This window comes from Neoarius graeffei, chromosome 28, assembly GCF_027579695.1.
Source record: "Neoarius graeffei isolate fNeoGra1 chromosome 28, fNeoGra1.pri, whole genome shotgun sequence".
NCBI classification, from domain to species: domain Eukaryota; kingdom Metazoa; phylum Chordata; class Actinopteri; order Siluriformes; family Ariidae; genus Neoarius; species Neoarius graeffei.
Genome location: NC_083596.1, coordinates 37736421 through 37764377, shown reverse-complemented (window position 1 = coordinate 37764377; position 27957 = coordinate 37736421). Strand labels below are relative to the sequence as shown.

The 27957-nt window shown below is 40.5% G+C and overlaps 1 protein-coding gene across 5 annotated transcripts in view; it reads left to right on the top strand.

Moving 5' to 3' along the window:
• Nucleotides 1-27957, top strand: part of dab2ipb (DAB2 interacting protein b) — a 302663-nt gene that overhangs the window by 222138 nt on the left and 52568 nt on the right. For all 5 annotated transcript variants that reach the window (XM_060912758.1, XM_060912759.1, XM_060912757.1 and 2 more), the window contains 3 exons: nt 13373-13526; nt 14816-14914; nt 20326-20880. In XM_060912758.1, coding sequence (XP_060768741.1) covers nt 13373-13526; nt 14816-14914; nt 20326-20880 — 808 coding nt within the window. The remainder of the gene's footprint in view (nt 1-13372; nt 13527-14815; nt 14915-20325; nt 20881-27957) is intronic.

The window sequence follows — 27957 nt, the reverse complement described above, 5'->3', positions numbered from 1 at the left end:
CGCAGCTCGAACCCAGACCTTCTTGCTGTGAGGTGACAGCGCTAACCACTACACCACCGTGCTGCCTATTATTATTATTATTATTATTATTGTTATTATTATTATTCAGGAGCTTGGCTCTGTTTTCTCCCAATATCTTCTATATGGTCTTTAGTAGCTCTGGTGCTGTATAAATAAACATTTACCTTTTTTTTCTCTAGCTATGTTTCAGTACAGAGAACATGGATCTCTCTTTCATATGTCTCCTCTAAGTAAAACTTTTTTTCTTAAACATCCTTTCAGACATTGCAGTTTTGCAGCATGTTGTCATTTCAGTGTTATGCAGCTATGGTTTGCGTTTTTTCTCCATTTTTTTTTTTTCGTAAAGGAACATAATCAAAAACTCAAAGCACCCAGTTGCTTTCAAGGACGTGTGTGTGGGGGGGTGTACTTTACCAGAGTGCAAGGAAAGAAGTACAGCATTGGGACCTGAAATATTTACCAGAGTGAAAGAGAACCTAGAGTACACAGAGAGAGAGAGAGAGAGAGAGGTGTTGGAGCGAATAAACATGAAATGGCTCAAATTCTGTTTTTATACTCATTATTTATTTAGTTATTCATTTTATAATTAATTTAATTTACTCTGAGATGTCTCACGATAAGAACCATACACCATTCGTGCTAAATCACATCAAGATATAATACACATTTTTGATTTAACCCTTAAGGACAGCACCCAGTTGTACCAGTAGAATGCAAACGCCATCATACACTACTTTGCTTTTTTTTCTCTCTCTCTCTTTCTCTTCAGTTTCTGATGAGTCATTAGTTTTTTAACCCAAACAATAGGAAGCAAGGTCACTGTGGTATGTGCGCATTTCTGATTTTGGACATTATCAGTGCCATAAACTCCCTTTCTGTTAGATAGTAGGTGCGGTTGCAGGTACAGGTGAGGTTTATTACAGTTCAACAGATAATCTAAAGCGTGAGGCAAGAGCATTCGGCAAGTCAAAAACAGTCAGGGGTTCGGGTGATCAACAACTTGGACTAGACAAATCCAAACTTTTGAAAACCAGGAACAAACCATTGTCAAAACCAGAATAATCTGAGCAATGAACGAAGATTTGTTAAGTCAGGCAGATATACTGTACACTGAGTGTTACTCTGAGCTGAGTGAGTGTATTGTGTGTCTGTGTGTGTGTGTTTATATAGTGGATGGTGATTGACTTCAAGTTTGTGCAATCAGTAATCCGACTGTAGGCATAAGAGTGCTGGGAAATGGAGTCCATGTTTGTAGCCTGCAAGGTATTCTGGAAATTGGACTCCAGGTCTGACATTACACTTTCCTTCTCCCAATCTTTGCAGTATATCTTACCATAGATCATATATCTTAAACACACTGTATGAACTTACAACGTGCCAAGATTTAATTCCAGTTATGTACTCTAAAGCAACCTATTTGAAATCTTGGATTATTTGGTCCAAGCTGGTCCAAACAATTCACTTCATAAGTCACATAATTAGTTGATTAAGAGCCACATGTGTGCAATCAAAGTGTCACATGATCTGTCACATGATGTCTGTATAAATCAACCTGTTCTGGAAGGACCCTGACTCTGCTACACTACTAAGCAAGCAACATGAAAACCAAAGAGCCTCCAAACAGGTCAGAGACAAAGTTGTGGAGAAGTATAGATCAGGGTTGGGTCATAAAAAAATATCCTAAACTTTGAATATCCCACGGAGCACCATTAAATCCATTATAGCAAAATGGAAAGAATATGGCACCACTACAAACCAGACAAGAGAAGGCCGCCCACCAAAACTCACAGACCGGGCAAGGAGGGCATTAATCAGAGATACAACAAAGACACCAAAGATAACAGTGAAGGAGCTGCAAAGATCCACAGTGGAGATGGGAGTATCTGTCCATAGGACCACTTTAAGCCGTACATGCCACAGAGTGGCGCTTTATGGAAGAGTGGCCAGAAACAAACATTGCTTAAGAAAAAAAAAATAAGAAAACACGTTTGGAGTTTGTCCAACAGCATGTGGCAGACTCTCCAAACACATGGAAGAAGATTCTCTGGTCAAATTAGACTAAAAGTGATCTTTTTGGCCATCATGGGAAATGCCATGTGTGGCGCAAACCCAACACCCTGAGAACACCATCCCTACAATGAAGCATGGTGGTGGCAGCATCATGCTGTGGGGATGTTTTTCATCTGCAGGGACAGGAAAGCTGGTCAGGACTGAAGGAAAGATGGATGGCACTAAATACAGGGCAATTCTGAAGGAAAACCTGTTTGAGTCAAGCAGAGGTTTGAGACTGGGACAAAGGTTCACGTTCCAGCAGGACAATGACCCTAAACATACTGCTAAAACTACACTGAAGTACTTTAAAGGAAAATATTTAAATGTCTTGAAATGGCCTAGTCAAAGCCCAGACCTCAATCCAATTGAGAATCTGTGGCATAACTTGAAGATTGCTGTACACCAACGCAACCCATCTAACTTGAAGGAGTTGGAGCAGTTTTGCCTTGAGGAATGGGCAAAAATCCCAGTGGCTAGATGTGCTAAGCTAATAGAGACATACCCCAAGAGACTTGCAGCTAGAATTGCAGCAAAAGTTGGCTCTACAAAGTATTGACTTTGGAGGTTGAATACCTATGCACACTGCAGATTTCTGTTTTTTCATTTTAATTATTGTTTGTGTCACAATAAAACAGCAATTTTCACCTTTAAAGTGGTAGGCATGTTGTGTAAATCAAATGGTGCTACCCCCCCAAAAAATAAATAAATAAATAAATAAATATTTTTTTAGTCCAGCTTGTAATGTAACAAAAGAGGACAAACACCAAGGGGGATGAATACTTTTGCAAGACACTGTATATGGTGGAGCTGCCTCTGGAGAACATACAAGAAAGAACACCAGGGTCCTCGCATCAATTACACCGGTGTTTGTTTGGATTATACAGTATAGAATCGAGCACTGATTTTCACAGAGGGATTTCATTTGGGATTTCCATTCAGAAAGATGTCTTACAAATCTAGTTTTGAAGAAAGTAGTTCAAGGTCCCATTTGATCTGTACTTTAGAGAGTGCCTACTAGTGATCTCCTGAAACATTGAAACATGGCTCAGTTTTTGTGCCAGGTGAACACAATCGGGTAACACACCAATGACAGAAAAAGGGGCGGAGACAGAACCAAAACAGGAAGAAAAATATATCTACAATTAATGTGGTACTTGTCGCCATGGGAACCCCTATGCAAAAGGGGGAATCTGTGACATTTTATCAACATGGACTGTATCATCAACGCGTAAAAATATTTGTTATCCCACAAAATCGAGTCGTCCATGATCTGATATAAGACGTACAACGAGATTGAGTGGAATAACTGTTTTATTATATCCACATTCACTGGATTTTGAGAAGCAGAGCATTTTTATGTTTATTTTTTTGCAAATTCGATAAATTAAAGCTTTACACAAAATCATTTCCGCTTAGAATGTAAACAAACCAGCAAAATGACAGTAGCAATTTGTGAAAAATGCGATAATAATAATGCTTGAAAAATAAAAAGAGATATGTTCTTACCATCAAATATTTTGTGTTGCTTTTTTTGTATTTTTGTTTTCGAGTAGAATTTTTATTTCATCTTCGGTTGGTTCAGCAACACGCTCCGCCATTTTGTTTTTCTTTACTCATAGTATATGAGCTGATATCCTAGTAGTAGAGTAGCCAATCGAGTGCACGATTGCTCATATCCATCCAACCATTATCCGCAACCGCTTATCCTGTGCAGGGTTGCGGGCAAGCTGGAGCCTATCCCAGTTGACTATGGACAAGACACGGGGTACATCCTGGACAAGTTGCCAGGTCATCACAGAGTTGACACATAGAGACAAACAACCATTCACGCTCACAGTCCATTTAGAGCCACCAACATGTCTTTGGGGGAAACCAGAGCACCTGGAGGAAACCCACGTAGACATGGGGAGTCCATGTCCCTCTGAGTTACATGTCGGTCCTGGGATTGAGATGCTGACCTCTTCTGCTCCTCGGACCTGCCTGATCCATCCTGGTGCCCTGTGTCTGGTTGGAGTCTCATCGCATCGCTCCTGTGGAGAACAGCCCCATGTGGACAGTTGAAAGTCACACCTGGAGGACGCTCTGGACTCTTACAATAATGCTTTTATGGCTGAGGACTACAGTTGACTTGCTAACTTCAGGACTGCAGTTGTCATGAACAGTTTTGCACTCAAGTTTCCATCAATGAAGAGTTTATAACATCAACGAAACTGACTTCATGTTAAAACTGTTAATATTATAGTCATGCTGTCTGTTGTTGCCCAAATGAGGATGGGTTCCCTTTTGAGTCTGGTTCCTCTCGAGGTTTCTTCCTCATGTCGTCTGAGGGAGTTTTTCCTTGCCACCGTTGCCATGGGCGTGCTCATTGGGGATAGATTAGGGATAAAATTAGCTCGTGTTTTAAGTCGTTCAAATTCTGTAAAGCTGCTTTGCAACAATGCTTATTGTTAAAAGCGCTATACAAATAAACTTGACGGGGAGAACATGCAAACTCCATACAGAAAGGCCCCATCGGCCACTGGGCTCAAACCCAGAACCTTCTTGCCGTGAGGCGACAGTGCTACCCACTACACCACTGTGTCGCCTACTCATGTCCAGTGAATGTGAATAGAATAATGTTTAATATATCATTTAGTAGGAAGAAAATAAATATCTAGCAAATCTTTGCACAAATTAGAAAACTGTTTACTTTAGTGTCAAGAGAGTTAGTGTGTAGCCTGTTAGTATCCTGTTGTTTCCATGGCTCTCGATCTCTCTCTTCCTGAATTTCCTCCTGAGAACAGCAAATCTCTTAATAAATCTTTCAAATAACTTTCTTTATCTTCTTTTTCATCATGGATATGTGATACCCATATCTTTTATAAGGTTGTGTTGATAAGTTGTTATGACCAGCCTGAAGGGGGTTGAATGAAATAAATCCCACCACTTCATACTTTGATTGATTCAGTGTCTCAGTTACTTACATTCAGAGCGAATGCTTTCCCCACCTGAGAGACGAAAATAAAACTTCTCTCATGTAGCACGGAAACTTTCATATCCTGCTGTCTTCCAGACACGTCGTGATTGATGACAGTTGGGACGAAGCCTTTGCCCACCTTTTTCTTTTCCGCTCTCATGAGGAATACCTGTCGGCTTCTGATGAGCGCTCCCTGTTGTTTTCCCATCGGTGCAGTTCAGGTTGGGAAAATTTATGTCGGAAATGGATGCATTCAGGAACTCAGAAGGAGAGGAGACACTGAGAACAAGGATCCGTCCAACAAACCCCAGTGTTCCAGACTCTCTTTTAGTCTTTTGCCTAGTTTCATGGCAGCCAATGAGGGAACACGAACACACACATGCACACATGATTAGTTTGTACTCATAGGGTTCAGTGGTTGAATGATGGGCCCTGTCTCAGGAGTATCATCTGAGATGAAGGAAGAAATAAGCAAAGAGGAAGGAGACAACATGGGGTGGGAGATCAGAAAAGAAACAGGAGGGAAAATTGAGAGTTTATAAAGAAATAGGATGTAGACAGGGACAGATGTGTGTCTACATGATTTAGACTTTTTCCTAGAAGTGTTGTCTACTTCTTATCATGGCTGATGATCTGACATTTTTTTTCTTTTATATTTATTTTGGAGTGTGGCATAGGAGTTTTTTTTTTTTTTTTTGTAGTTTTTTTCTCAATGTATATTTGTTCACACCAATCTCCACTCAATTTTTACTACCATCTCCTAGTTACCGTACACCGAACTTACTTCCTGGATTCATATACCTTAAAGCTAGACGGCCTTTCAATTTCATAAAATCGGTGAAATTTAGTTCCCTCTGAAATTTGGTCATTGTGATATATGTTTATTTCTATAATATCTCACAAAATATCAGGCCATTCTGTGGCTGGGAAGTTATTTAATTTGAGCAAATAATGTGCATGAAATCGCTCACTTCGCGCAGTCAAGCAGACAGAGGAAGTCCGTGTGTGTGCGCATGCACAGGTTTATCTTGACCGTGCACTGACGGTTCCATCATTCTGTCGCTAAACGAACAGCTGATCACACTGAGGTGCTCACTGAGCGCCGATATTTATAAGTTTGGTCCTGCATTTCCTTTCGTTTGTATAGAACATTTACGTCTTTTCTTCTCGCTTTCCATTACTGTAGTTGGTCTTTCAAGTTTCATTTGCGTCCTCCATTTTTCTCTCCTATTTCAAATTTGTATCCCACAATGCCTTGCGTGAATGGGGAAAGCCCACCAAGTGATGCATGACGTAGCATCTTGTATTGGGTCATGGTGAAGCAGGAAAAAATAGCGGAGAATATAGGGCCACGTGGCCCTAAATTCATTAATTGTTCTATTTAAAAAAAAAAAAAAACAATAATATTGGAAGTCTGTGAGTCAAATTCAGTAGCTTTCGATCAACTAAACAAAAAAAATAATTGGGTGTCGGGAAAAATTCTTTTTATGACCTACACTTGAAAAATCTGAAAGGCAGTCTACCTTTCATGTACCATGTATGCATAAACCGATTATGTAAGGAATGAAAGATAACAGTGTGTGATGTTATTTAACAATTATTCACCAATATTCACTGAGACTGATACACAGGTATGATTACACAGTTGTTTATTTAAAAAAAACCTCAAAATAAATCGTGTTAAAAAAATGTTCAATATTCAAAAGCGCCATGCAAATGCAATGCGCGCAGGCTTATGTCACATAAAATACTTTGTTTTGAAATTGATAAAATGAATCCCAATCCCACCTTACCTTTGAATAGTTTTAGACCAAACTTCATAGCATCTTTAGTGCTTTTAGGAACAGCATTTTCTTTCATCATTTGTAATTCTTCCTCACTTACGGTGACAAAGCGATTGGCAGCCATTTTGCCGAGTCGTTCGAGGTGATTATCGAGAAATAATCCAAATTTCTCGACCAATCAGCATGCGTGATTTCCTATAATCGCCTCTGTATTTATACTAAAGGAAATTAATCAACAATGGGGTGGTGTTGAGCATGTCAGGCCCACCTCCGGGTTGATGATTTGCCCAGAACAGCACATCCTGCACAGAGTGTTTTATTCTTTGTACACTACACACAGGCGGCACAGTGGTGTAGTGGTTAGCGCTGTCGCCTCACAGCAAGAAGGTCCGGGTTCGAGCCCCGTGGCCGGCGAGGGCCTTTCTGTGCGGAGTTTGCACGTTGTCCGCTTGGGTTTCCTCCGGGTGCTCCGGTTTCCCCCACAGTCCAAAGACATGCAGGTTAGGTTAACTGGTGACTCTAAATTGACCGTGAGTGTGAATGGTTGTCTATGTATCAGCCCTGTGATGACCTGGCGACTTGTCCAGGGTGTACCCCGCCTTTCGCCCGTAGTCAACTGGGATAGGCTCCAGCTTGCCTGCGACCCTGTAGAACAGGATAAAGCGGCTAGAGATAATGAGATGAGACACTACACACAGCAATTTGCTAATGGTATTATATATTTTTATTTATTTACTGTATATTAGATGTCGTGGAGAGTATGTCATACTTTTTTATCCAGTTCTAGTCCTTTTCCTTTTGTCAAACGTGTGAAAGCTTGACAAGGAAAAGGAACCGCTTTACCACTGACTGTTACAAAGCACCGACACTGGAGACTCCTTCCAAAATGCACAATAAACACTTCACCACTTCACATGCTTCATTTTTCTTCATTTGTTTATGTGAAGTGTCGGCCATACAAGAAGGTGTAGTGTAGCACGGATGAAACCATACACTTGGAGATCCAGATCTCACAATGGTTACTGCTCAAACAATGCCCCTTAACGGCACAAGAATGCATATAAGTCAGTGTGACAACTGACCTCTGCAGTGGTAGTGGACACATCTCGCGTGGCATCAATTATAGCCGTAAATTCTGTATTACTTCACACAACGTCACACTAATTACACCACATTATCTACGCTGCTCAGACTGCATTAACATGACGGGGCAGTGAGCTGATTATATTCCACCCCGAGCTCACTCTTCCTCCCTCTCGAGATTGCGCTCCAGTGTACTGCGCTTTACCTGTAAATGAGATCTTTATAACTGATATTGAAATGCATGTCAGGATTTCTAGACTTAATCTAAGTGTTAATTTGTTATTGAGAATTTGTCATTATTATAATTATTATCAGCTTGCTACAGCTTTGGAGTGCGAACAAATATACTGTTTTACTTCTTAATACATTTTTCTGGAATTTGATATTCACTCATTTGTAACTTTACAACCCAGCAGACATGCATAAGGCAAAGAGGAAGCATTCATATGTGGTTTGTTGATGACTTGTGGTACAGTGTCTTGCAAAAGTATTCGTCCCCCTTGGTGTTTGTCCTGTTTTGCCGCCTTACAAGCTGGAATTAAAATGGATGTTTGGAAGGTTAGCACCATTTGATTAACACAACATGTCTACCACTTTAATGGTGCAGAATGTTTTTTTTTTAATTGTGACGCAAACAATAATTTAAGATGAAAAAAAACATACCTGGAGTGTGCATAGGTATTCACCCCCTTTCGTATGAAACCCTAAATAAGAGCTGGTCCAACCAATTCACTTCATAAGTCACATAATTAGTTAATTAAGATCCACCTGTGCGCAATCAGTGTCACATGATCTGTCACATGATGTCTGTATAAATCAACCTGTTCTGGAAGGACCCTGACTCTGCAACACTACTAAGCAAGCAACATGAAAACCGAGGAGCCTCCAAACAGGTCAGAGACAAAGTTGTGAAGAAGTATAGATCAGGGTTGGATTATAAAAAATATCCCAAACTTTGAATATCCCAGGGAGCACCATTAAATCCATTATAGCAAAATGGAAAGAATATGGCACCACTACAAACCTGACAAGAGAAGGCCGCCCACCAAAACTTACAGACCGGGCAAGGAGGGCATTAATCAGAGATGCAACAAAAACATCAAAGATAACACTGAAGGAGCTGCAAAGATCCACAGCAGAGATGGGAGTATCTGTCCATAGGACCCCTTTAAGCCGTACATGCCACAGAAGGGCGCTTTATGGAAGAGTGGCCAGAAAAAGTCATTGCTTAAGAAAATGGTGTTGGGAAAACTCCAAATGTATGTGGCAGACTCCCCAAACACATGGAAGAAGATTCTCTTGTCAAATGAGACTAAAATTGATCTTTTTGGCCATCATGGGAAATAACATGTGTGGCGCAAACCCAACACCCTGAGAACACCATTCCTACAGTGAAGCATGGTGGTGGCAGCATCATGTTGTAGGGATGTTTTTCATCTGCAGGGACAGGAAAGCTGGCCAGGACTGAAGGAAAGATGGATGGCACTAAATACAGGGCAATTCTGGAGGAAAACCTGTTTGAGTCGGCCAGAGGTTTGAGACTAGGATGAAGGTTCACGTTCCAGCAGGGCAATGACCCTCAACATACTGCTAAAGCTACACTGGAGTGGTTTAAAGGGAAACATTTAAATGTCTTGGAATGGCCTAGTCAAAGCCCAGACCTCAATCCAATTGAGAATCTGTGGCATAACTTGAAGATTGCTGTACACCAATGCAACCCATCTGACTTGAAGGAGTTGGAGCAGTTTTGCCTTGAGGAATGGGCAAAAATCCCAGTAACTAGATATGCTCAGCTAATAGAGACATACCCCAAGAGACTTGCAGCTGTAATTGCAGCAAAAGGTGGCTCTACAAAGTATTGACTTTTGCGGAGTGAATACTTTTGCACACTCCAGATTTCTGTTTTTTCATCTTAATTATTGTTTGTGTCACAATAAAGTGGTAGGCATGTTGTGTAAATCAAATGGTGCTGACCAAAAATCCATTTTAATTCCAGCTTGTAACGCTACAAAACAGAACAAACACCAAGGGGAATGAATACTTTTGCAAGACACGGTCTATGGCAATTTCTTATAGATTAGAGATAAAAATGTGTAAGGGTGAACTTTCACACTTAAACAACATGGGATACAACTATAAACTTGAAACTGTGTTAACATGAACATCATACAAATCACACATAAGTATACATGTACTATATATCATCTTCCATTAGCACCCGGAGGAAACCCGCAGAGAACATGCAAACCCCACATCGAAAGACCCCTGTCAGTCACTGGGCTTGAACTCAGAACCTTCTTGCTGTGAGGTGACAGTGCTAACCACTAAACCACCGCGACACCTATAGCACTTATTTCATTCCAAAATAAGAGTTTATTTATAATGAGCTATTTAAGTTCCCTTTTGATCAGAACCATGGTGCTTTATTTCTTTTCATATGACTGCAATTTTTTTATTTAAAATCGACAGGTTGGACTTTTTATCCATTTATACTTAGGTTCAGTTATGACTGGGCAGTATGATGATGATATAATATTGATATTGTGATAAATTACACCACAATATGATTAACTGTGATAGATAATAATAATAATAATAATAATAATAATAATAATAGAAATTAGAAGATGGATATAGAATCATAAGAGATATTAATAATTAAACAGAAAATGTCTTTTCATTTAAAACATTTTGCATTTAAATCTTTTTTTTAAGGGCAACACGCCTCTATTGCTTCAATTTCTTGAGCAAACCTATTTCGTGATACATGGTGTGTTCTTTTGACATATTTTCAAGAGTTGTGACATGATATTTTTGTCATATCACCATCCCAAAACACGTTAGTTCCTGTTGTTTCCAGGAGGATTATAAAAACAAAACAATACGACATCAAAAAAAGCAATTTATAGCTTTGCTTCTGACTGTTACGAAGCACTGACACTGGAGACTCCTTCCCAAAATGCTACGTATACATCTCACAGAAAGCTTCACCGTATCAACAATTACACTTTTTTTTTTCTATTTAAACTGTTTATCTGCAGTGTCAACTATACAAGTCCCAGTGTATGATGTTGCTATAGAAACTGTAACATATTAGGACAAATGCATTAATATAAGTGAATTCTATAGTGTTTAAACGTTGAAGTCATTACTGCATGGAGATATGCCTTCATATATCTCCATTTAGAACCATATTTGAAAATAACATGTTCAAATTTAGCTCCATTCTTCATCAAGATCCAGCCTATTCAGCTCTGCTGTCTCACCCGAGAGTTATGTGCTGCAGGAATCATAAATAGTTAATTAGATCTGGAAAGGTAATCTGAGCTCTTAATATCTGCAGCAAGTGCGGGGTGTAAAGGGTCAAAGATGATACATTAATTTTTTCAATTTTGATCTCTTGCAATGTAATACACATAAATGTCACATAATTTCCACTCTCATATCTGTTATCTTTCTGTTGTATACAATTATGCATGAATTCATTTTATACATTCATTTTACATGTCTATATAAATGTATCAAGTAATATTTTCAACATGCTCGGTATTTATTTTGTGAACATAATTGTACTAACCCCATTTCCAGAAAAGTTCGGATATTTTCAAAGTACAAAGAAAAGATTTTCAACAGTTTTACTGCCCAACTTATTGGTACTTTGTAAATACCGTAGAAACAACGTTAGAATTTGATGCTTGCAACACACTCAAAAAAAGCTGGGACAGAGGCAAGATAAGACTGAAAAGTTTATAGGATATTCAAGGAACACCATTTTGAAAGATTCCACAATAAACAGGTTAACTGGTAACATAATTGGGTATAAAAGGAGCATGCACCACAGGCTCAGTCTTTACAAGTGTCACATTTAAGAACCTACGTGACCTATGTCAATGTGACAACAAGCGAGATTGGGTCATGGCTCAGTCCTTTGTGCCAAAATTTGTGAGAGAATTGTTAGTCAATTCAAAAAGAACATTTCTCAACGCAAGATTGCAGAGAATTTAGGTCTTTCAAAATCTACAGAACATAATATTGCGAAAAGATTCAAGGAATTCGGAGACATCTCAGTGCATAAAGGGCAAGGTCGGAAAGCACTCAGTGCGTGACCTTTGAGCCCTCAGGCGGCACTGTCTGTGGAACCGTCATGCTAATGTGACAAATATAGCCACATGGGCTCGGGAGTACATCGGAAAACCGTTGTTACTTAACAGAGTCCGCTGATGCATTCAGAAATGCAACACGAAACTGTATTATGCAAGGAGGAAGCCATTCATCATCTCAGATGGACCGAAAGACAGTGGAAATGGGTGCTGTGGTCAGATGAGTCCACATTTCAGCTCGTTTTTGGGAAAACTGGACGTCGAGTTCTCAGTGCCAAAGGTGAACATGAGCATCCAGTTTGTTATCCGAGAAAGGTGCAAAAGCTACGTAGCATCTGTGATGGTATGGGGGGCATCAGTGCCCATAACATGAGTGAGTTGCATGTGTGTGAAGTTACCATTGACACAGAGGCATATATTGGGATTTTAGAGAGACGTGTTGCCATCAAGGCGACATCGCTTCCTGGGAAGTCCATACTTATTTAGGCAGGACAATGCCAGGCTTCATTGTGCATAGGCTACAACAGCATGCCTTTGTAGATACAGAGTGAATGAGCTTGACTGGCCTGCTGCCAGTCCAGATCTGTCTCCTATTGAGAATGTATGGCGCATCATGAAGAAGAGAATCAGACAACAGCGAACACGGACAAGCTGAAGTCTTGTATCAGGCAAAAATGGACAAAAATTCCAATTGCAAAACTGCAACACTTTGTACCCTCAGTTCCCATACGATTAAAAGATGAAAGGAAAGGTGATGTAACACAATGATAATAATGCCTCTGTCCCAACTTTTTCTAAGTGTGTTGCAGGCATCAAATCCTAACTTTGTTTATATTTACAAAATACAATTAAGTTGGCCAATAAAACTATTGAAAATCTTTTCTTTGTACTTTTGTCAGTTAAATAACGGTTCAGATGAATTAACAAATCACAGATTTTTGTTTTTATTGCATTTTGGAAAATCTCCCAACTTTTCTGGAAATGGGTTTGTAGCTACCATTTTCGTTTGATACCGCATATGTAGATTAGATTCATATAGCTAGCTAATGCTGCACAAATTGACAGCTCCACTGTGATAGCTTTAGTTTGCACCGTTTTTTTCCTCTTTACTTTTTCATCCAAGTAAAAATACTAGCAAGTGATTATACGTAAATATATCATATACACAACATTGCATATAGATATGGTGAAAGTTACGTATTCTTTAGTGTCTTAAACTTGGAGCACCTGGAGATTTGTAGGCTCTGACAAATCTCATGTACTTTTTCTTGTTTGTGTGACAGTGATGTGTTCGTTTGAAGATAAGTCTTTTGTGTTTGTGCAAACCCTTGGGTCACTTTTTTTGCTCTGTCTGGTTCTCTTTATCTCACACTCAGATCTCATCTGATGCCGAGACTGAAAGAATCACGCTCTCACGAATCGTTGCTCAGTCCCAGTAGTGCTGTAGAAGCTTTGGACCTCAGCATGGAGGAGGAGGTCCTCATCAAACCTGTACACAGCTCTATCCTGGGTCAGGACTACTGCTTTGAGGTATAGGACAAACACACATACTGTACGTAATTGATTCTGTTTTTGCATAATTTGCGTAAATGCTGGTGTGTTACTAGTTTGGTTGTGTTGAAGTAGGTGGAGCAGCCCAAAAAGAGGGCATGACATTCAAAATGTGCTGACGCTATAATATTTTTTAACTTGTTTTGATCCAAGAATGTGTTAGTGATTCCCAAGGCTACTACTTAGCACAGATGCAGGGATAAGTAAGACAGTATTTTCCTGACTTCAAGGACAGCTTTAAAAGTCTTGTTCCCATTTCATACAAGCCAGATATGCATGTATGCATGTATTTTTAATAAATTCCAGAGAACTTTCTTTTAAAAAGAACATCATTATTAAAGTTATTTGCATAATAGTCAGCAATATCAGTGCTGCTGGAATATCGGATTCATTCTCAGTCAAAGTTGCACTTTGCAGAGCTTCAGAAGATGTTCTTCTGCCGCACTTTCTATCTTGATGCTTAACATTTTAGGCAGTCTTAAAAGATGATCTCTGAATCGATGAAAGATCCAATAATTCCACATGACCCTCCCATAAATAAAATCTGAAGCATTTTAAAGTGCTGGGGGTGGTATACAGTCGATTATGAAGATAAGCCTGTTTGGCTCAGGGCTTTAATCCTCCTGCAATATGTAGGGATTTTTTGTTTGTTTAAAAGCACTTGGTCGAGAAATTTGTTTCTCTTCTTATGTTTGATTGTAATGCATTCGCACATAATTGCATATACACCAATTAGCCATAAAATTAAAACCACTGACAGGTGACGTGAATAACATTGATTATCTCATTACAATGGTACCTGTCAAAGGGTGGGATATTTTAGGCAGCGCAGCAAGAGAACAGTCAGTTCTTGAAGTTGATGTGTTGGAAGCAGGAAAAATGGGCAAGCGTAAAGATCTGAGTGACTTTGACAAATTGTGATGGCTAAATGACTGGGTCTGAGCATCTCCAAAATGGCACATCTTGTGGGGTGTTCCCAGTATGCAGTGGTTAGTACCTACCAAAAGTGGTCCAAGGAAGGACAACCGGTGAATCGGCAACAGGGTCATGGGTGTCGAAGGCTCATTGATTCGCATGGGGTATGAAGGCTTGCCCATATGGTCCAATCCCACAGAAGAGCTACTGTAGCACGTATTTTGAAATAAATCATACAACAGTCTTGCTGTAAAATCAAAAGGGTTAAGAGACGATCATTCCAAAGTAGTTGACATTACTAAAATAAAACCCCATCTACTTAGATAAGAACTGATATTTGCCATTAACCTTAGGTGAGCACCTCAACAGGAAGCAAGTGTTTCTCATGTCGCTCAGCTGCCGAGAGGGACAAATGGATGGAGAACCTCAGACGAGCCGTTCACCCAAACAAGGTAGACCAGACACGGTGTTACTCACCACTCCTCTTTCTTTGAAATTGATTCATGTGGATATACAGAAACACAGTGGGGTTTTTTTCCGTTCCTATTTTTTTTTATTAAACAATTGCTTGGACCCAGATACAATTAAAAACACAATATTTTTAAAAGAACACCAGAAAACCATAATATGATAATTTGTGCCGCATTTTTTTATGAGTCATAAATTCACAAGTAATTTGTTCTTGTTTAATAAAAAAATATTACTGTGTCTGCCAAGGGTGTCCTCTTTGACTTTTTCACACCATGAGTCCTAATTATCTGAGTTTCAACATCATTATATGTCATTTTAGGACCCTTGGAGACAAACCAATGACCATTACAAGCAGTTTTATTTTGGCAAAGATCATGGCCGATTGAAACGTGAGCCTACTTCTGTTGGAACAATTAATCTATGGTGTAAATATGGCTGTTATATAACACCTGAAATCTGGATTGCAAAACTGACAGCCCCACCCTGTGCATGCATTTTTTTTTTTTTTGTCGTTGCCTGCAGGTATTTTTTTTCCATGCAAGTAAAAACATAGACAGAAAGACCTTTTTGCAATAACTTCAGCATTAGAGTTTTGAATTCAAAGTCGCAGCCCACCCAGAGGTTTACTATTTAAATTCAATACTGAATTCGATGCCAACCTTTCATGTGGTAAAATGATGGTTAAATATTAATCGGCTGTATTACAAATGTACCAGTGGCACAATAAATGGTCCTGCCAGGAAGTCTGCATGTCCTGGAAAGACTTACTTTTCGAGCAGCCTTTCTCACCATGGGAATGACTTTAACTACTAAATGATGTCATTAGGTATTTATGCTGCCTTCCCTTACCCTTTATAGCAAGGACATGAAGTGATCTCAAACAGAAAGCATCTAATTGCCAAGCAGCGATGGAACCGAGACCATTTCACTGCTAAAGTCAGCCATCCAACCTTCTCTGCATCAGAACATCTTTGTTTTTTTAGAGGTTTTACATGGAATATTTAACGGTTACTCCAAGATGAGCAAACCAAAGAACCCTTCAGTATTCATCAATTTGACATGCAGCCAAATACACCCCTCACCCTGGTCCTCTGTCCTCCACTCACACCACCTGAACACATCAGTGTATTTAAAAAAGGGTACTGAAATTAATTGAGAAATGATCACATTACAACAAGATTTCCCCGCTAAAACCACATTAAGTACAATGTCCTTTTCTTCAGCAAACACACCACTTTGTTAGCTTGTTGGGGACTGGTATGACCATCTTATTTCTCACTGAAGTGCTGACAGAGATGTGTTGTTTCTGCTTTTCATTACTGATTCTTCCTCATTTACATTCTCACCCTTCGCTGCTTCTGCCCCAAAACTCAGCCTAACAGCATGCATTTTATTCAGCCCTAGTAGCTAATGTCAGCATTTTTGACTCTTCTCAAGAGTATTTTATGTCTTCGCGGTCTTTCTCGAACGATGTCAAATGCATGTATTTTTCAGATTAGACATTGTTTTAATCTAACTTGAAAACTGTGTTGGGTTAGGAACAGAGAAAGCTTGCATTACTCTATGATTCCAGCTTTACGGTTTTAGTTTAATCTTGGGTAGACTTTAAATATACAGGACCTGTTGATTTTTTTTTTTTTTTATCTCAATAATTGTCCAAATGGTTTAGAGTATTTTGGTAATAGTATTTTTTTTTAAAAATCAAGCTAAAGGAAGGCCATGATTTCATATTTGGCCAACTCCTGCCACTTGAAGATAGGTTCACAATCCCATTCCACATTCAGAATGATTCTTAAGAGCTAAAATACTGCAGCTGTAATGCAAAATTAGTGATATTTCAAAATGCAATTTAGTCCAAACTAGCAATATAGTGTTGAATATTTACATAATATTGGCTGGCTTTTTATCCGTCGCTGGCCAAAAGGCCCGAAGGGGGATTATGTTGTGGTGACGTCTGTCCGTCCGTCCCAGGAAAGGGTGCTCACCTTCTGAAATCATCTCCTCTCACAATTTTTGGAGGAATTTCACGAAACTTTACCAATTGCTATTTTGTTCAATTCAGTCGCAGTTTACCAGAGTTACAGCCCTTGATTAACAATCTTGTACTTTCCCAATTTCATGAAGGTGTACTTGCCTTCTGACATCAACTCCTCTCACAATGTTTGGATAAATTTCACGAAGCTTGACAAGAGGCCTTGGTATATGACGCTAATACACATATTGCGATTTAATTTCGTTTGTGAAAATTTTCCCAAAGTTTTGACCCTTGATTAAATAACTTGTACTTTGACAGTTTGATGAGGGTGTACATTCTTCTGAAATCAAGTCCTCTCACAGTTTGTGGAGGAATTTCATCAAACTTTATGAAAGGCTTTGTTACATGACAGTTATACGCCTGTTGAAATTTCATTTAATTTGGGCAAATTTTACCACAGTTATGCCCTTGATTATTAACAAACTTGTACTCTGGCAATTTCATCAAGGTGTGCTTGCTTTCTGAAATCAACTTCCCTCACAAATTTTGTAGGAATTTCATGTAATTTGGCAAAAAGGGTTTTTTATCCCCCGCTGGCCGAAAGGCCCGAAGGGGGATTATGTCGTGGCGATTTCCGTCCGTCCATCTGTCCCAGAAAGGGTACTCACCTTCTGAAATCAACTCCTCTCACAATTTTTGGAGGAATTTCATGAAACTTGACAGGATTCTTTGTTATGTTGGTAGTACACATATTGCAATTTCATTCAATTCAGTGGCATTTTACCAGAGTTATGGCCCTTGATTACCAAACTTGTACTTTGACAATTTCATGAGGGTGTATTAAGCACTTGTAGCATAGATATAGTTGCCAATGGGGGATCTCGTGCTCTCAGAGTACGCTTGTTTTCATGGTATATCAGATATATTCCATTCAGCTAGCATCATATTGACTAAGTCAAAGATGAGTTCAATATCATGCTTGCTGAATGGAATATGTGGCAGATCACAGAATCCAGGGACACATCTGCCCGGGGGCATTTTGAGTTATTGACAGATTCAGAAAGTACAGTTTCTAAGCTTTCCAATGATGCCTTCCATGTGGAGATCTGACAATATTTGAAGAATGTGTGGCCTTTTGAAAGTGTATACTTCTTAAAACAGGAAAGGGAGAAAATCGCCCTCAAAGTTTTCCATCTCAGCTACTCTGGGTGTAGGGCGGGCACATAATGGTGCTCATCTGCATGACATTAAGGAAAGCCCTACCCCCTACGAGCTAGCACGGTGCTACTTTCATGTAAACAAAGATCACCACGTCAATTTTCCTTCCATGCAAAGTATGCCCAACACAATTATGAAGTACAAAAATAAGTCCTAAAGTATACTTTAACGCTTTGTGGTTGAAAAATTACTCACACCGTAAGAAAGAAAGATAGCACGATGATGACACAACTAACACAACACTAGTTTCATGTAAAGCCTCGGTCACAACTGGCCGTACAGTACGCGCTCCTACGGCCGGTCTACATGCAAAAAACGCAAGAAACGCACGGAGAGCGCGCATGAAACGCACGAGAGCGCGCGTGTAAAAAGCACGAGAGCGCGCGTGTGATGTGCTGATTTTCGAGCCGCAGACCGGCCGCAGAGGTTCTTTGTCATGTCAAACAAACTCTACGGGCGCTTACGTTTTTTTCAGGTTGCAAGACAAACTTACGGCCAACGCGCGTCTTTCTCCTTGAACAAAAAAAAAAAACGCAGCGATTTGGGAAACGCCAAAAATCACATGGCCAAAAAATCGTACGTCCGGTTGTGACCTAGGCTTAACCAAACCACAACACTCTCCGTTACATGCAAAAATAACCACACAGCCTTAGATTAATAAACTTACCCCATTAGAAAGAGAAACGGCGCCTTGCACACACCAATGCCTCCGATGGAATGTAATCCTAGAATGGTCCGTGTATCATCCAATCATTCAAGTATTCCATTCAATCTGGAAAACGAGGTTGCGTTTTTTTTTGCTAGAAATGTGTTATCTCCGATGTAAATACCGAGTGTCTGTTTGCTTCGCGGTGTGTCGGCTCCTCTGCGCTCTGTTTAGTAACTCATTCCATAGTGAAATTACACGCCTGTATGCAGCTAAGTAGCCATGCGCTCAACTCGGATCATACAGCTGATTCGCGGAAAAAAAAAACAAAAGACTAAATCATCATGTGAATGGCCCATATGATAATTTACCCACACCCCCCAGCAGGCTACAGTCCTGACAAAAATGAGACAATTTGCAACAAAAAATGTATGCTTTTCCAACAAAACAATCTATTATCTGAAATACTGATTGCATTCTTCAAGATCTCAACTTGCACATGATGGAAAAAAACAAAAATCACAAATTTCGAAAAAAAAATGCTTCTTTTGCGATTATCTCGGATTCGTTTCGGCCGACATGTGTCCCTGGATTCGGTGAGGGGTCACATATATCTGATATACCATGATAAAAAGCCATTATTATTATTATTATTATCTCATCTCATTATCTCTAGCCGCTTTATCCTTCTACAGGGTCGCAGGCAAGCTGGAGCCTATCCCAGCTGACTACGGGCGAAAGGCGGGGTACACCCTGGACAAGTCGCCAGGTCATCACAGGGCTGACACATAGACACAGACAACCATTCACACTCACATTCACACCTACGGTCAATTTAGAGTCACCAGTTAACCTAACCTGCATATCTTTGGACTGTGGGGGAAACCGGAGCACCCGGAGGAAACCCACGCGGACACGGGGAGAACATGCAAACTCCACACAGAAAGGCCCTCGCCGGCCCCGGGGCTTGAACCCAGGACCTTCTTGCTGTGAGGCGACAGCGCTAACCACTACACCACCATGCCGCCCATTATTATCATTATTATTATTATTATAATACATGCACATTCGATGGAACAAACCTGGCAGCCATGTTTGTTTACAAATTGTCACAGTCACTCGTTAGCATGGAAGATTTACATGTAATACGTATCTTATGGCATTTTCAATTCACTGCGACAGTTTACTGCGGGCGCCGTCAGCAAACAAAGAAATGCTTCTGTGCATGCGCAGCAGAAAGCTCTCATTTGAATATTCACATCAGCTCCGACGTGTGACGTTGTGTTGTCTTGACTACCATGCAGTATCGTAAACTATATTCAACGCTCATTCTCTGTTGGGTAGAGTGACGTAATACACATAGGATAAGTGATATGCTAACAATATTGCATGCTATCAAACCAAATGAATGAAACCCGCTAGAAAGGAATAGAATACATGTTTTTATTCCATCAAAAAATTGTCCTGTATGTATAATAATACAGTATACCATATACCTACCATCATGCATCAATGGTCCTCTGACCTCATTCTATCTTTGTTCTTGTCTCCAGGACAACAGCCGTCGGGTAGAGAACACCCTTCGGCTATGGGTGATCGAAGCCAAAGATCTTCCGGCCAAGAAGAAGTACTTCTGCGAACTGTGCCTGGATGATGCCCTTTATGCCCGAACCTCTTGCAAGCTGAAAGCAGACAATGTCTTCTGGGGAGAGCACTTTGAGTTCACCAACCTGCCTGCTGTCCAAAACATCACTGTCCACCTCTACAGGGACTCGGACAAGAAGAAGAAAAAAGACAAGAACAACTATGTGGGACCGGTAAACATCCCTGTCGAAAGCGTGACCAGTCGGCAACTTGTTGAGAAGTGGTACCCTGTTAGCACACCAAACCAAGGGAAGGGGAAGACCGCAGGACCTATGATCCGGATAAAGGCCCGCTACCAAAGTATGAATATCCTTCCAATGGAGATGTATAAGGAATTTGCTGAATACACGACCAACAACTATATGCTGCTCTGCTCTGTGCTGGAACCAGTCATCAGTGTCAAGAACAAAGAGGAGATGGCTTGCGCCCTGGTACACATCCTGCAAAGCACTGGGAAAGCCAAGGTAAAAAAAAAAAAAAACTAAAAACAAAAAAACTGTTATATGATTTACATTTGGTAGACCAACATCTGAGGTAGTGGTTAGCACTGTCGCCTCACAACAAGAAGGTTCTGGGTTCGAGCCAAGCGGCCAACGAGGGCCTTTCTGTGTGGAGTTTGCATGTTCTCCCTGTGTCTGCGTGGGTTTCCTCCGGGTGCTCCGGTTTCCCCCACAGTCCAAAGACATGCAGGTTAGGCTAATTGGCGGCTCTAAAGTGACCGTAGGTGTGAATGGGAGTGTGAATGGTTGTTTGTCTCTCTGTGTTAGCCCTGTGATGACCTGGTGACTTGTCCAGGGTGTACCCCGCCTCTCGCCCATAGTCAGCTGGGATAGGCTCCAGCTTGCCTGCAGCCCTGTACAGGATAAGTGGCTACAGATAATGGATGGATGGATGGATGGATGGATGGATGGACCAACATCAGAGCATGATTGAAAAGTATTTTGTGGAGTTTATAGTACTGTAAGTGCATTAGCAGGTGGTCTTGATTCCCCTTTGGTAACTCCAAGGTCTGAGATTCACTCGCAATCTTCACATGTTCCCTGTGTTTTTTCTGGGTTCTCTGGTTTACAACAACTTCCCAAAAAGCATATTCGGAGGACACTGACTTCTCGAAATTGCCCCATGTGTGAATTGGTTAGAATGTGTGTGATCCCAAGGATGTTCTCAATCTCTCAATCAACCCCTGTCCAGGTGTATTCCTGTGTTGCAACCCGTATTCTGAGACTCCAGATTCACCTCAACCCCAAACAAGATAAAGTGGCTATGCAGGATGCATTGAGAATTTTGTTTACTATGGACTGTGGTATGTTAAGAAATAAGATATTACAATCATGGTGTGTACTGTATCACTATGTTAGTGTCTTTACCATTTTGTTTCCCTAACTCTGTTGCTCTTGGATTATTGGTCCATTGCATTCCTGGCCCCCGATTGGCTCTGGCTAGATCTGTATCAGGAATTCCGCAAAGTCCGGGGACCTCGAGGCAAACCCAGAACCTGCTGCAGAGATTAGATCTCGCAGTTGGCTTGGGAACATCTGGGGATCCCCTAGAAGGATTTGGAATCTTTGGCTTGGGATAAAGAAGTCTAGGTTGACATTCTCACCCTGTTGTTACTGCAGCCCCTACCACGAAAAGCAGAAGGAAAATATATGAATGAAATGAGTTTAGGATAGCAAGAATATGAGTTAAGAAAACCACATTCCTAGTTTTTGGTTTTGCTTGTCAAAATTTTTTTTTTGGCATCAGTGTGTCTCACTTTTCGTGCAGGGAGGTGTAGGCCTGAGGGGTCCCTCCAGTGCTAACACCTCACCACACCCTCCAATGGGTAAGATAACGGATTGTTCTTATTTTGACCCAGAGAGGAGAATGACCAAGTCAGCAGCTGTCATCTCTGTCGGCTGCCTGAGCTATGTCTGGTCTGACTGGCGCAGTTTCAGTTACTGCAGTAACACAGCACATTTGTGATGACTCATGGGATGAAATAAACACACAAGGAAAATAACCGTACATGGTGGAGGAGATGTCTCTGGTTTACATATGGCATTTTCTGGAGAGCGTGTTTAGACTACATTAACATCCCCGTCATTCCCCCGTTGTACAAAGAACAGGACAAAGCAAGGGCATGCTGCTAACAGCATAGGACCAGACAAGCTGCTCGTCCGGAGCTCGTCAAAGATTTGCAGTGACACTCTCAAACAGCCCTCCTGGTGCTACTCTGACTGTCTTTGGAAGATAAGTTAAATTAACCATGAAACAGCTTTTTACTGTGGGAGGATTGACAGCCTGATGGCTATATTTGTCCCTGTGATCAAGTGGTGTCAAAATTAATTGATAAACATTGAAATTGCCAAATTGTAAAGAGCCTAATTCTTCCCACTCTCCCTTTTGACTTTATTTTCAATGCTAATTAACTCTGGCAGAGTGTCTCAAAAGCATTGCAAAGATCATAGCTAAAGAATGATCATCAAATTGAATGCAATCTGTGTCAGTTAACTGGGCCACTTTAGATTAGTTAGCATTTTATATCTAATAATATACACCGATCAGCCATAAAATGAAAACCACTGAGAGGTGACGTGAATAACATTGATTATCTCATTATAATGGAACCTGACAAGGGGTGGGATATATTAGGCAGCAAGAGAACAGTCAGTTCTTGAAGTTAGCGTGTTGGAAGCAGGAAAAATGGGCAAGTATAAGGATCTCAGCAACTCTGACAAGGGCCAAATTGTGACTGGGTCTGAGCATCTCCAAAATGGCACATCTTGTGCAGTGTTCCCAGTATGCAGTGGTTAGTGCCAACCAAAAGTGGTCCAAGGAAAGACAACCCGTGAACCAGTGGCAGGGTCATGGGTGTCGAAGACTCATCGATTCACATAGGGCACGAAGACGTGCCCATATGATCCAGTCCCACAGAAGAGCTACTGTAGCACAAACTGCTGAAAAAGTTAATACTGATACCTTTCTGTTTTAGCCAGCATTAACTTTTTCAGCAGTTTATGCTACAGTAGGTCTTCTGTGGAATTGGCCTTCGACACCCATGACCCCGTCGCCGGTTCACGGGTTGTCTTTCCATGGACCACTTTTGGTAGGTACTAACCACTGCATACTGGGAACACCCCACAAGATGTGTCATTTTGGAGATGCTCAGACCCAGTCATCTAGCCATCACAATTTGGCCCTTGTCAAAGTCGTTCAGATCCTTACGCTTGCCCATTTTTCCTGCTTCTAACAAATCAATTTTGAGAACTGACTGTTCTCTTGCTGCCTCATATACCCTACCCCTCGGCACGTGCCATTGTAATGAGATAATCAATGTTATTCACTGCACCGGTCAGTGTTTTTAACTTCATGACTGATTGGTGTAGCTAATAATTGCAATGATATCCTGCCCTGCATATTTTGCATTGACATAGCAAAGAAAAAAATGGTGCTCATTTTTTGTTTCTTAGGCTGTTTTTTGCTCACAATTAGTATGCTATGCCAGGTTAAAGCACATGATGCAGATATTAGTGTAATGTTTATCAATCGACATTGTTATCAGAAATTACTGAAAATACTAAAACATTTTATTCGCATTATGGAGTTGTCGTAGAGATTGTGCAAACATTGCTGTAAAAATTCTAGTACCCTGCCAGTCATGGTGTCACAATGTCATTAGGCATGGTCAGTGGGCCAGGAACAGCTGCTCTGCCTCATTATCCACCAAGTGCTGATTCTGAGATTACGTTCTGCCTCAGCTTCATTATTAACATGCCATTAACTCAACGCTTTTCTGGTCACTTGCACTTTACCCTTTCTATTACAACAAGGATGACTGGCAGTGATTGAACCTACTGGGTCTGATAGGGGACAAGTCACGAAGGCCACTAAAATCTTCTCGATCCCAGTCCAGCATTTTGATTCTGGATCCGGAGAGACATGGCCAATCCCATTAGCCTGTGGTTGTTAATTACTGCAACTTAATTACCCTGCGTCTTAAAGCAGCCCAGAGGGATATGGACCGTTAAAAACTGGAACATATACATCGCCATCCGAGCATTCCAAGGTTGTAAGTTATGAGGACAGCTGTTAAAACCTGACTCTTGTGCACTTTAGCATCTGTTCACTCTTGGACTCGTGTGCGAAATGAATCGGATACATTATTTATGCTGAATAAAAGCATTTTGTTGTGAAACTGAAGCATTTTTTCCCCCCTGCTGTAATCATACAAGTTACTTGGCAATAAGCTAGATGATCTAAAAAAGATTCTGTGTCGTCTTAGGCCACAGCTGCCTCAAAGCTTGGGAAGCCATTTCAGCGCACCAGATTTTACAGCTAGTTTCCTTGAAGTGCATTAGCTTTGACTGATTGTAGCTAATCACCGAGTGGGTATCTCTGTCTCGCTAATTAGTTATCAGATATGCTTTATAATATGTATATTTATGAAAAGAATATTTAGCATTCATTTTTGGTCTTGCTAACTCTATCAGCATTGCTAGTAGGCCTTCAGTTGTGATTTAAATGGAAAAAAAAAAAAACCATACAAAATCGGATAAAACAGAGACCCAAAATAATCTCAGCCCAAATGAGGTCAAGATGCAAATGAAGCCATCTGACTGATAAAGCCTGCCTTTTTTGTCCATTTAATGTGTTGTGGAGATTTTATCCCCTCGGGGTGAGTTGAACTTCACCGAACTGAATCAGAGATGGCTCGCTGTGTCTCAATTGGGACTATTATTATAGGAGTCTTGACATTTCAGTGACTCTTGCTCCCATAATTGGAAAACAGAGAGAATGCTAAGTGGTGGGTTTGTAGCTATGCAGGCTTTCTTGGACGTAGGAGGCGATGATAGTTGTTGTTTTTCCTATATCTTTGACAAAAGAAGTCATTCTGGGGGGCAGGAGTGGACAATATGGTGTGAACCATTTATTCAGTGTCGGGCATTTCTCCTACAGAAATAAAACTTCTGTATGCATATGTTTAAGTGTGTCCATTACAAAATGCTTTAAAGAATTAGAATGCGTAATCAGGCTTTAATGCTAATAATAGTTAATGAAACGTTTTCGCATGAAACTAAATGAGTATTTTCCTGTTATTAACTCACTAACTACAGTCATTATTTCTTTTGTACACGGTTCTCCACTCCCATCTGCCACCCTGCCACTTCCCCTCCCCTCGGCTCCCCCTTTCTTCTGCTCCTTCCTTCTGTGTTTCGCTTTTCTTACTTTTCTTTTTACTCCTGTCATCACTTCTATCCCCCCTATGGTTTTCTCATGCTCTGCTGGGCTTTAAGGCAAGCTCACGTTGAAAGGATGTCATTTCTGGTTTGGAGCAGCACATCGGCTTGGCAGATATTACACAAGCCTGCCACATACGCACATGGAAGCACATAAACAATCTTTGGAAAGAGTTAGACTGTTAGAGTGAGTTCTGGAGGCATGTTCTAAATTGTGCAATTGTTCGCATTAGGACTGTACCATATGGATGGAAATTAGCATACTGCTGTTACAGCCATGCATTTTGTTACATTACGCTATTTTCAGTTCTGAAATTTAGATCTTAATAGATATTAAAGCATGTAAAAAGTAAACGTTAAAGTGTGTAAAAAGTAAAGCGTTCTTTTAATACATGCTAAATGTTCATTAGTAAATGAGTAATTGTAAATGTTGGCAAATTGCTGGAGTATAAGAGGAATAAAACACTGTGATGTTACTTTGGAGTGCTCAAAGTAACTTTGCTTCTCTTGGCACAATATCAACCTGCCATGTTTTATTCCTTACATATCGACCACTCAACTACATTGGCTCATTTGGCTCAGCAAGATACAAAAAGTTGCTTCATGCAAAATGTGATTTTATTGAACTGAGGTGAGGTCTGTGTAGTATCTCATATTTCGGTATGGCCTGTGCCACCAAAAACAGCTACGTAGAAATCGCTAGTCATGAGAATGGGTGAATGCAGAAGAGAAAAGAGGCTAGTTTCTATGTGGGGGCTAGCATGTGTTGTCTCTCTACTTGGTTTTAGCTGGTTAAAAGGAAGCTTTACAAGCTGTTAAGTATAAAACTACTAGCTTCAAAGTTTCATTTTAATGCATACAACTAGTAAAAAGCCTCAAATTATTTGAATTGACTTCAAAATGACATGAATAAAATACACAACACATACTAATTTATTGGTTTATACCAGTGAAGCCTATAATGGTCGTTACAGTGGTCTATAATGGTCTACAGTGGCCATTACCATGGCCTACATTGGCCTACAATTGCCATTACCATGGCCTACAGTGGTCGTTACAGTGGCTTACACTGGCCTACAGTGGTCATTACAGTGGTCGTTACAGTGGCCTACAAATGGCCTACAATGGCCATTACCATGGCCTACATTGGCCTACAGTGGCTATATTGTAGGCCTACAATGTGTATTTTATTTGTGTACAGTGGTGATTAACATGGCCTACAATGGCCTACAGTGACCATTACCTTGGCCTACAATGGCCATTACAATAGGCCATGGTAATGGACACTATTAGTGTACAATGGCCTACAGTGGTCATTATAATGGCCTACATTAGCCTACAATGGCCATTACCATGGCCTACATTGGCCTACAGTCGTCATTACAACGGCCTACAGTGGCCCACAATGGCCGTTACCATAACCTACAATGGCTGTTACAATGGGCTACACTGGCCTAGAATGGCCATTACAATGGCTTACATTGGCCTACAGTGGTCATTACCATAATTTACATCGGCCTACAGTGACCATTACCATGGCCTATGGTACGTTGGCCTACAGTGGCTATGAACTGCAAATTGATTCTTCTTTAGTCACAGATTTCATAGGCATTTAAACAAATGCCACCTAATACAGTAGTGTTATATTATTACCTTACTTGCAGTGTATTAATGCTGAAATTCAATAACGCAGTAAATAATGTTATTTATTGATCGCAGTTAATGCCGTGGTTTATCAGTACACCTACAGCACACTCATGCGAAACCTTTAGGATATGTTACAGAATATAAATCTGCAGTAATATTGTGGTTGGTTAGACGGATGTGATATCCGTATTGGAAAGGCCAATGTTGAGATAGGGATTAACAATCGTAGTGTTATGCAATCCTACACACACACGCACAGAGTACACTGTATCTCTTGAGTCTTGACCCAGAAGTCCTGCTGTCAACTCTGAGACGTTGAGACTTGCAGCAGCAAAGGGAGTGATGAGAATATCTCACATTCATTTGAGAGAGAGAAAAAAAAAGACAGGTAAGAAAAGAGAAGGAAGCTATTAGTTGTCCTAACATAACCTTTGCCTGGAGTTTAGTTTGAAATTACTGCACGGTACACCTGTAGCAGGACCACTGGAAACAGTTTGCTGTAATAAGCTTAATTGTTGCGTCAAGTGTGTTGCAGAAACTGTAAAGTGCATGGGAACTGGAGAGTTTTGTAACACCACTGGTTTTCCATTGCTTCTTGGCAAGATTCGTAGAAGGCTTTTGTGATGGGAAGGAACACAGATGTTGAAATGTAGTGAAGGAGGTTCACAGCAATGA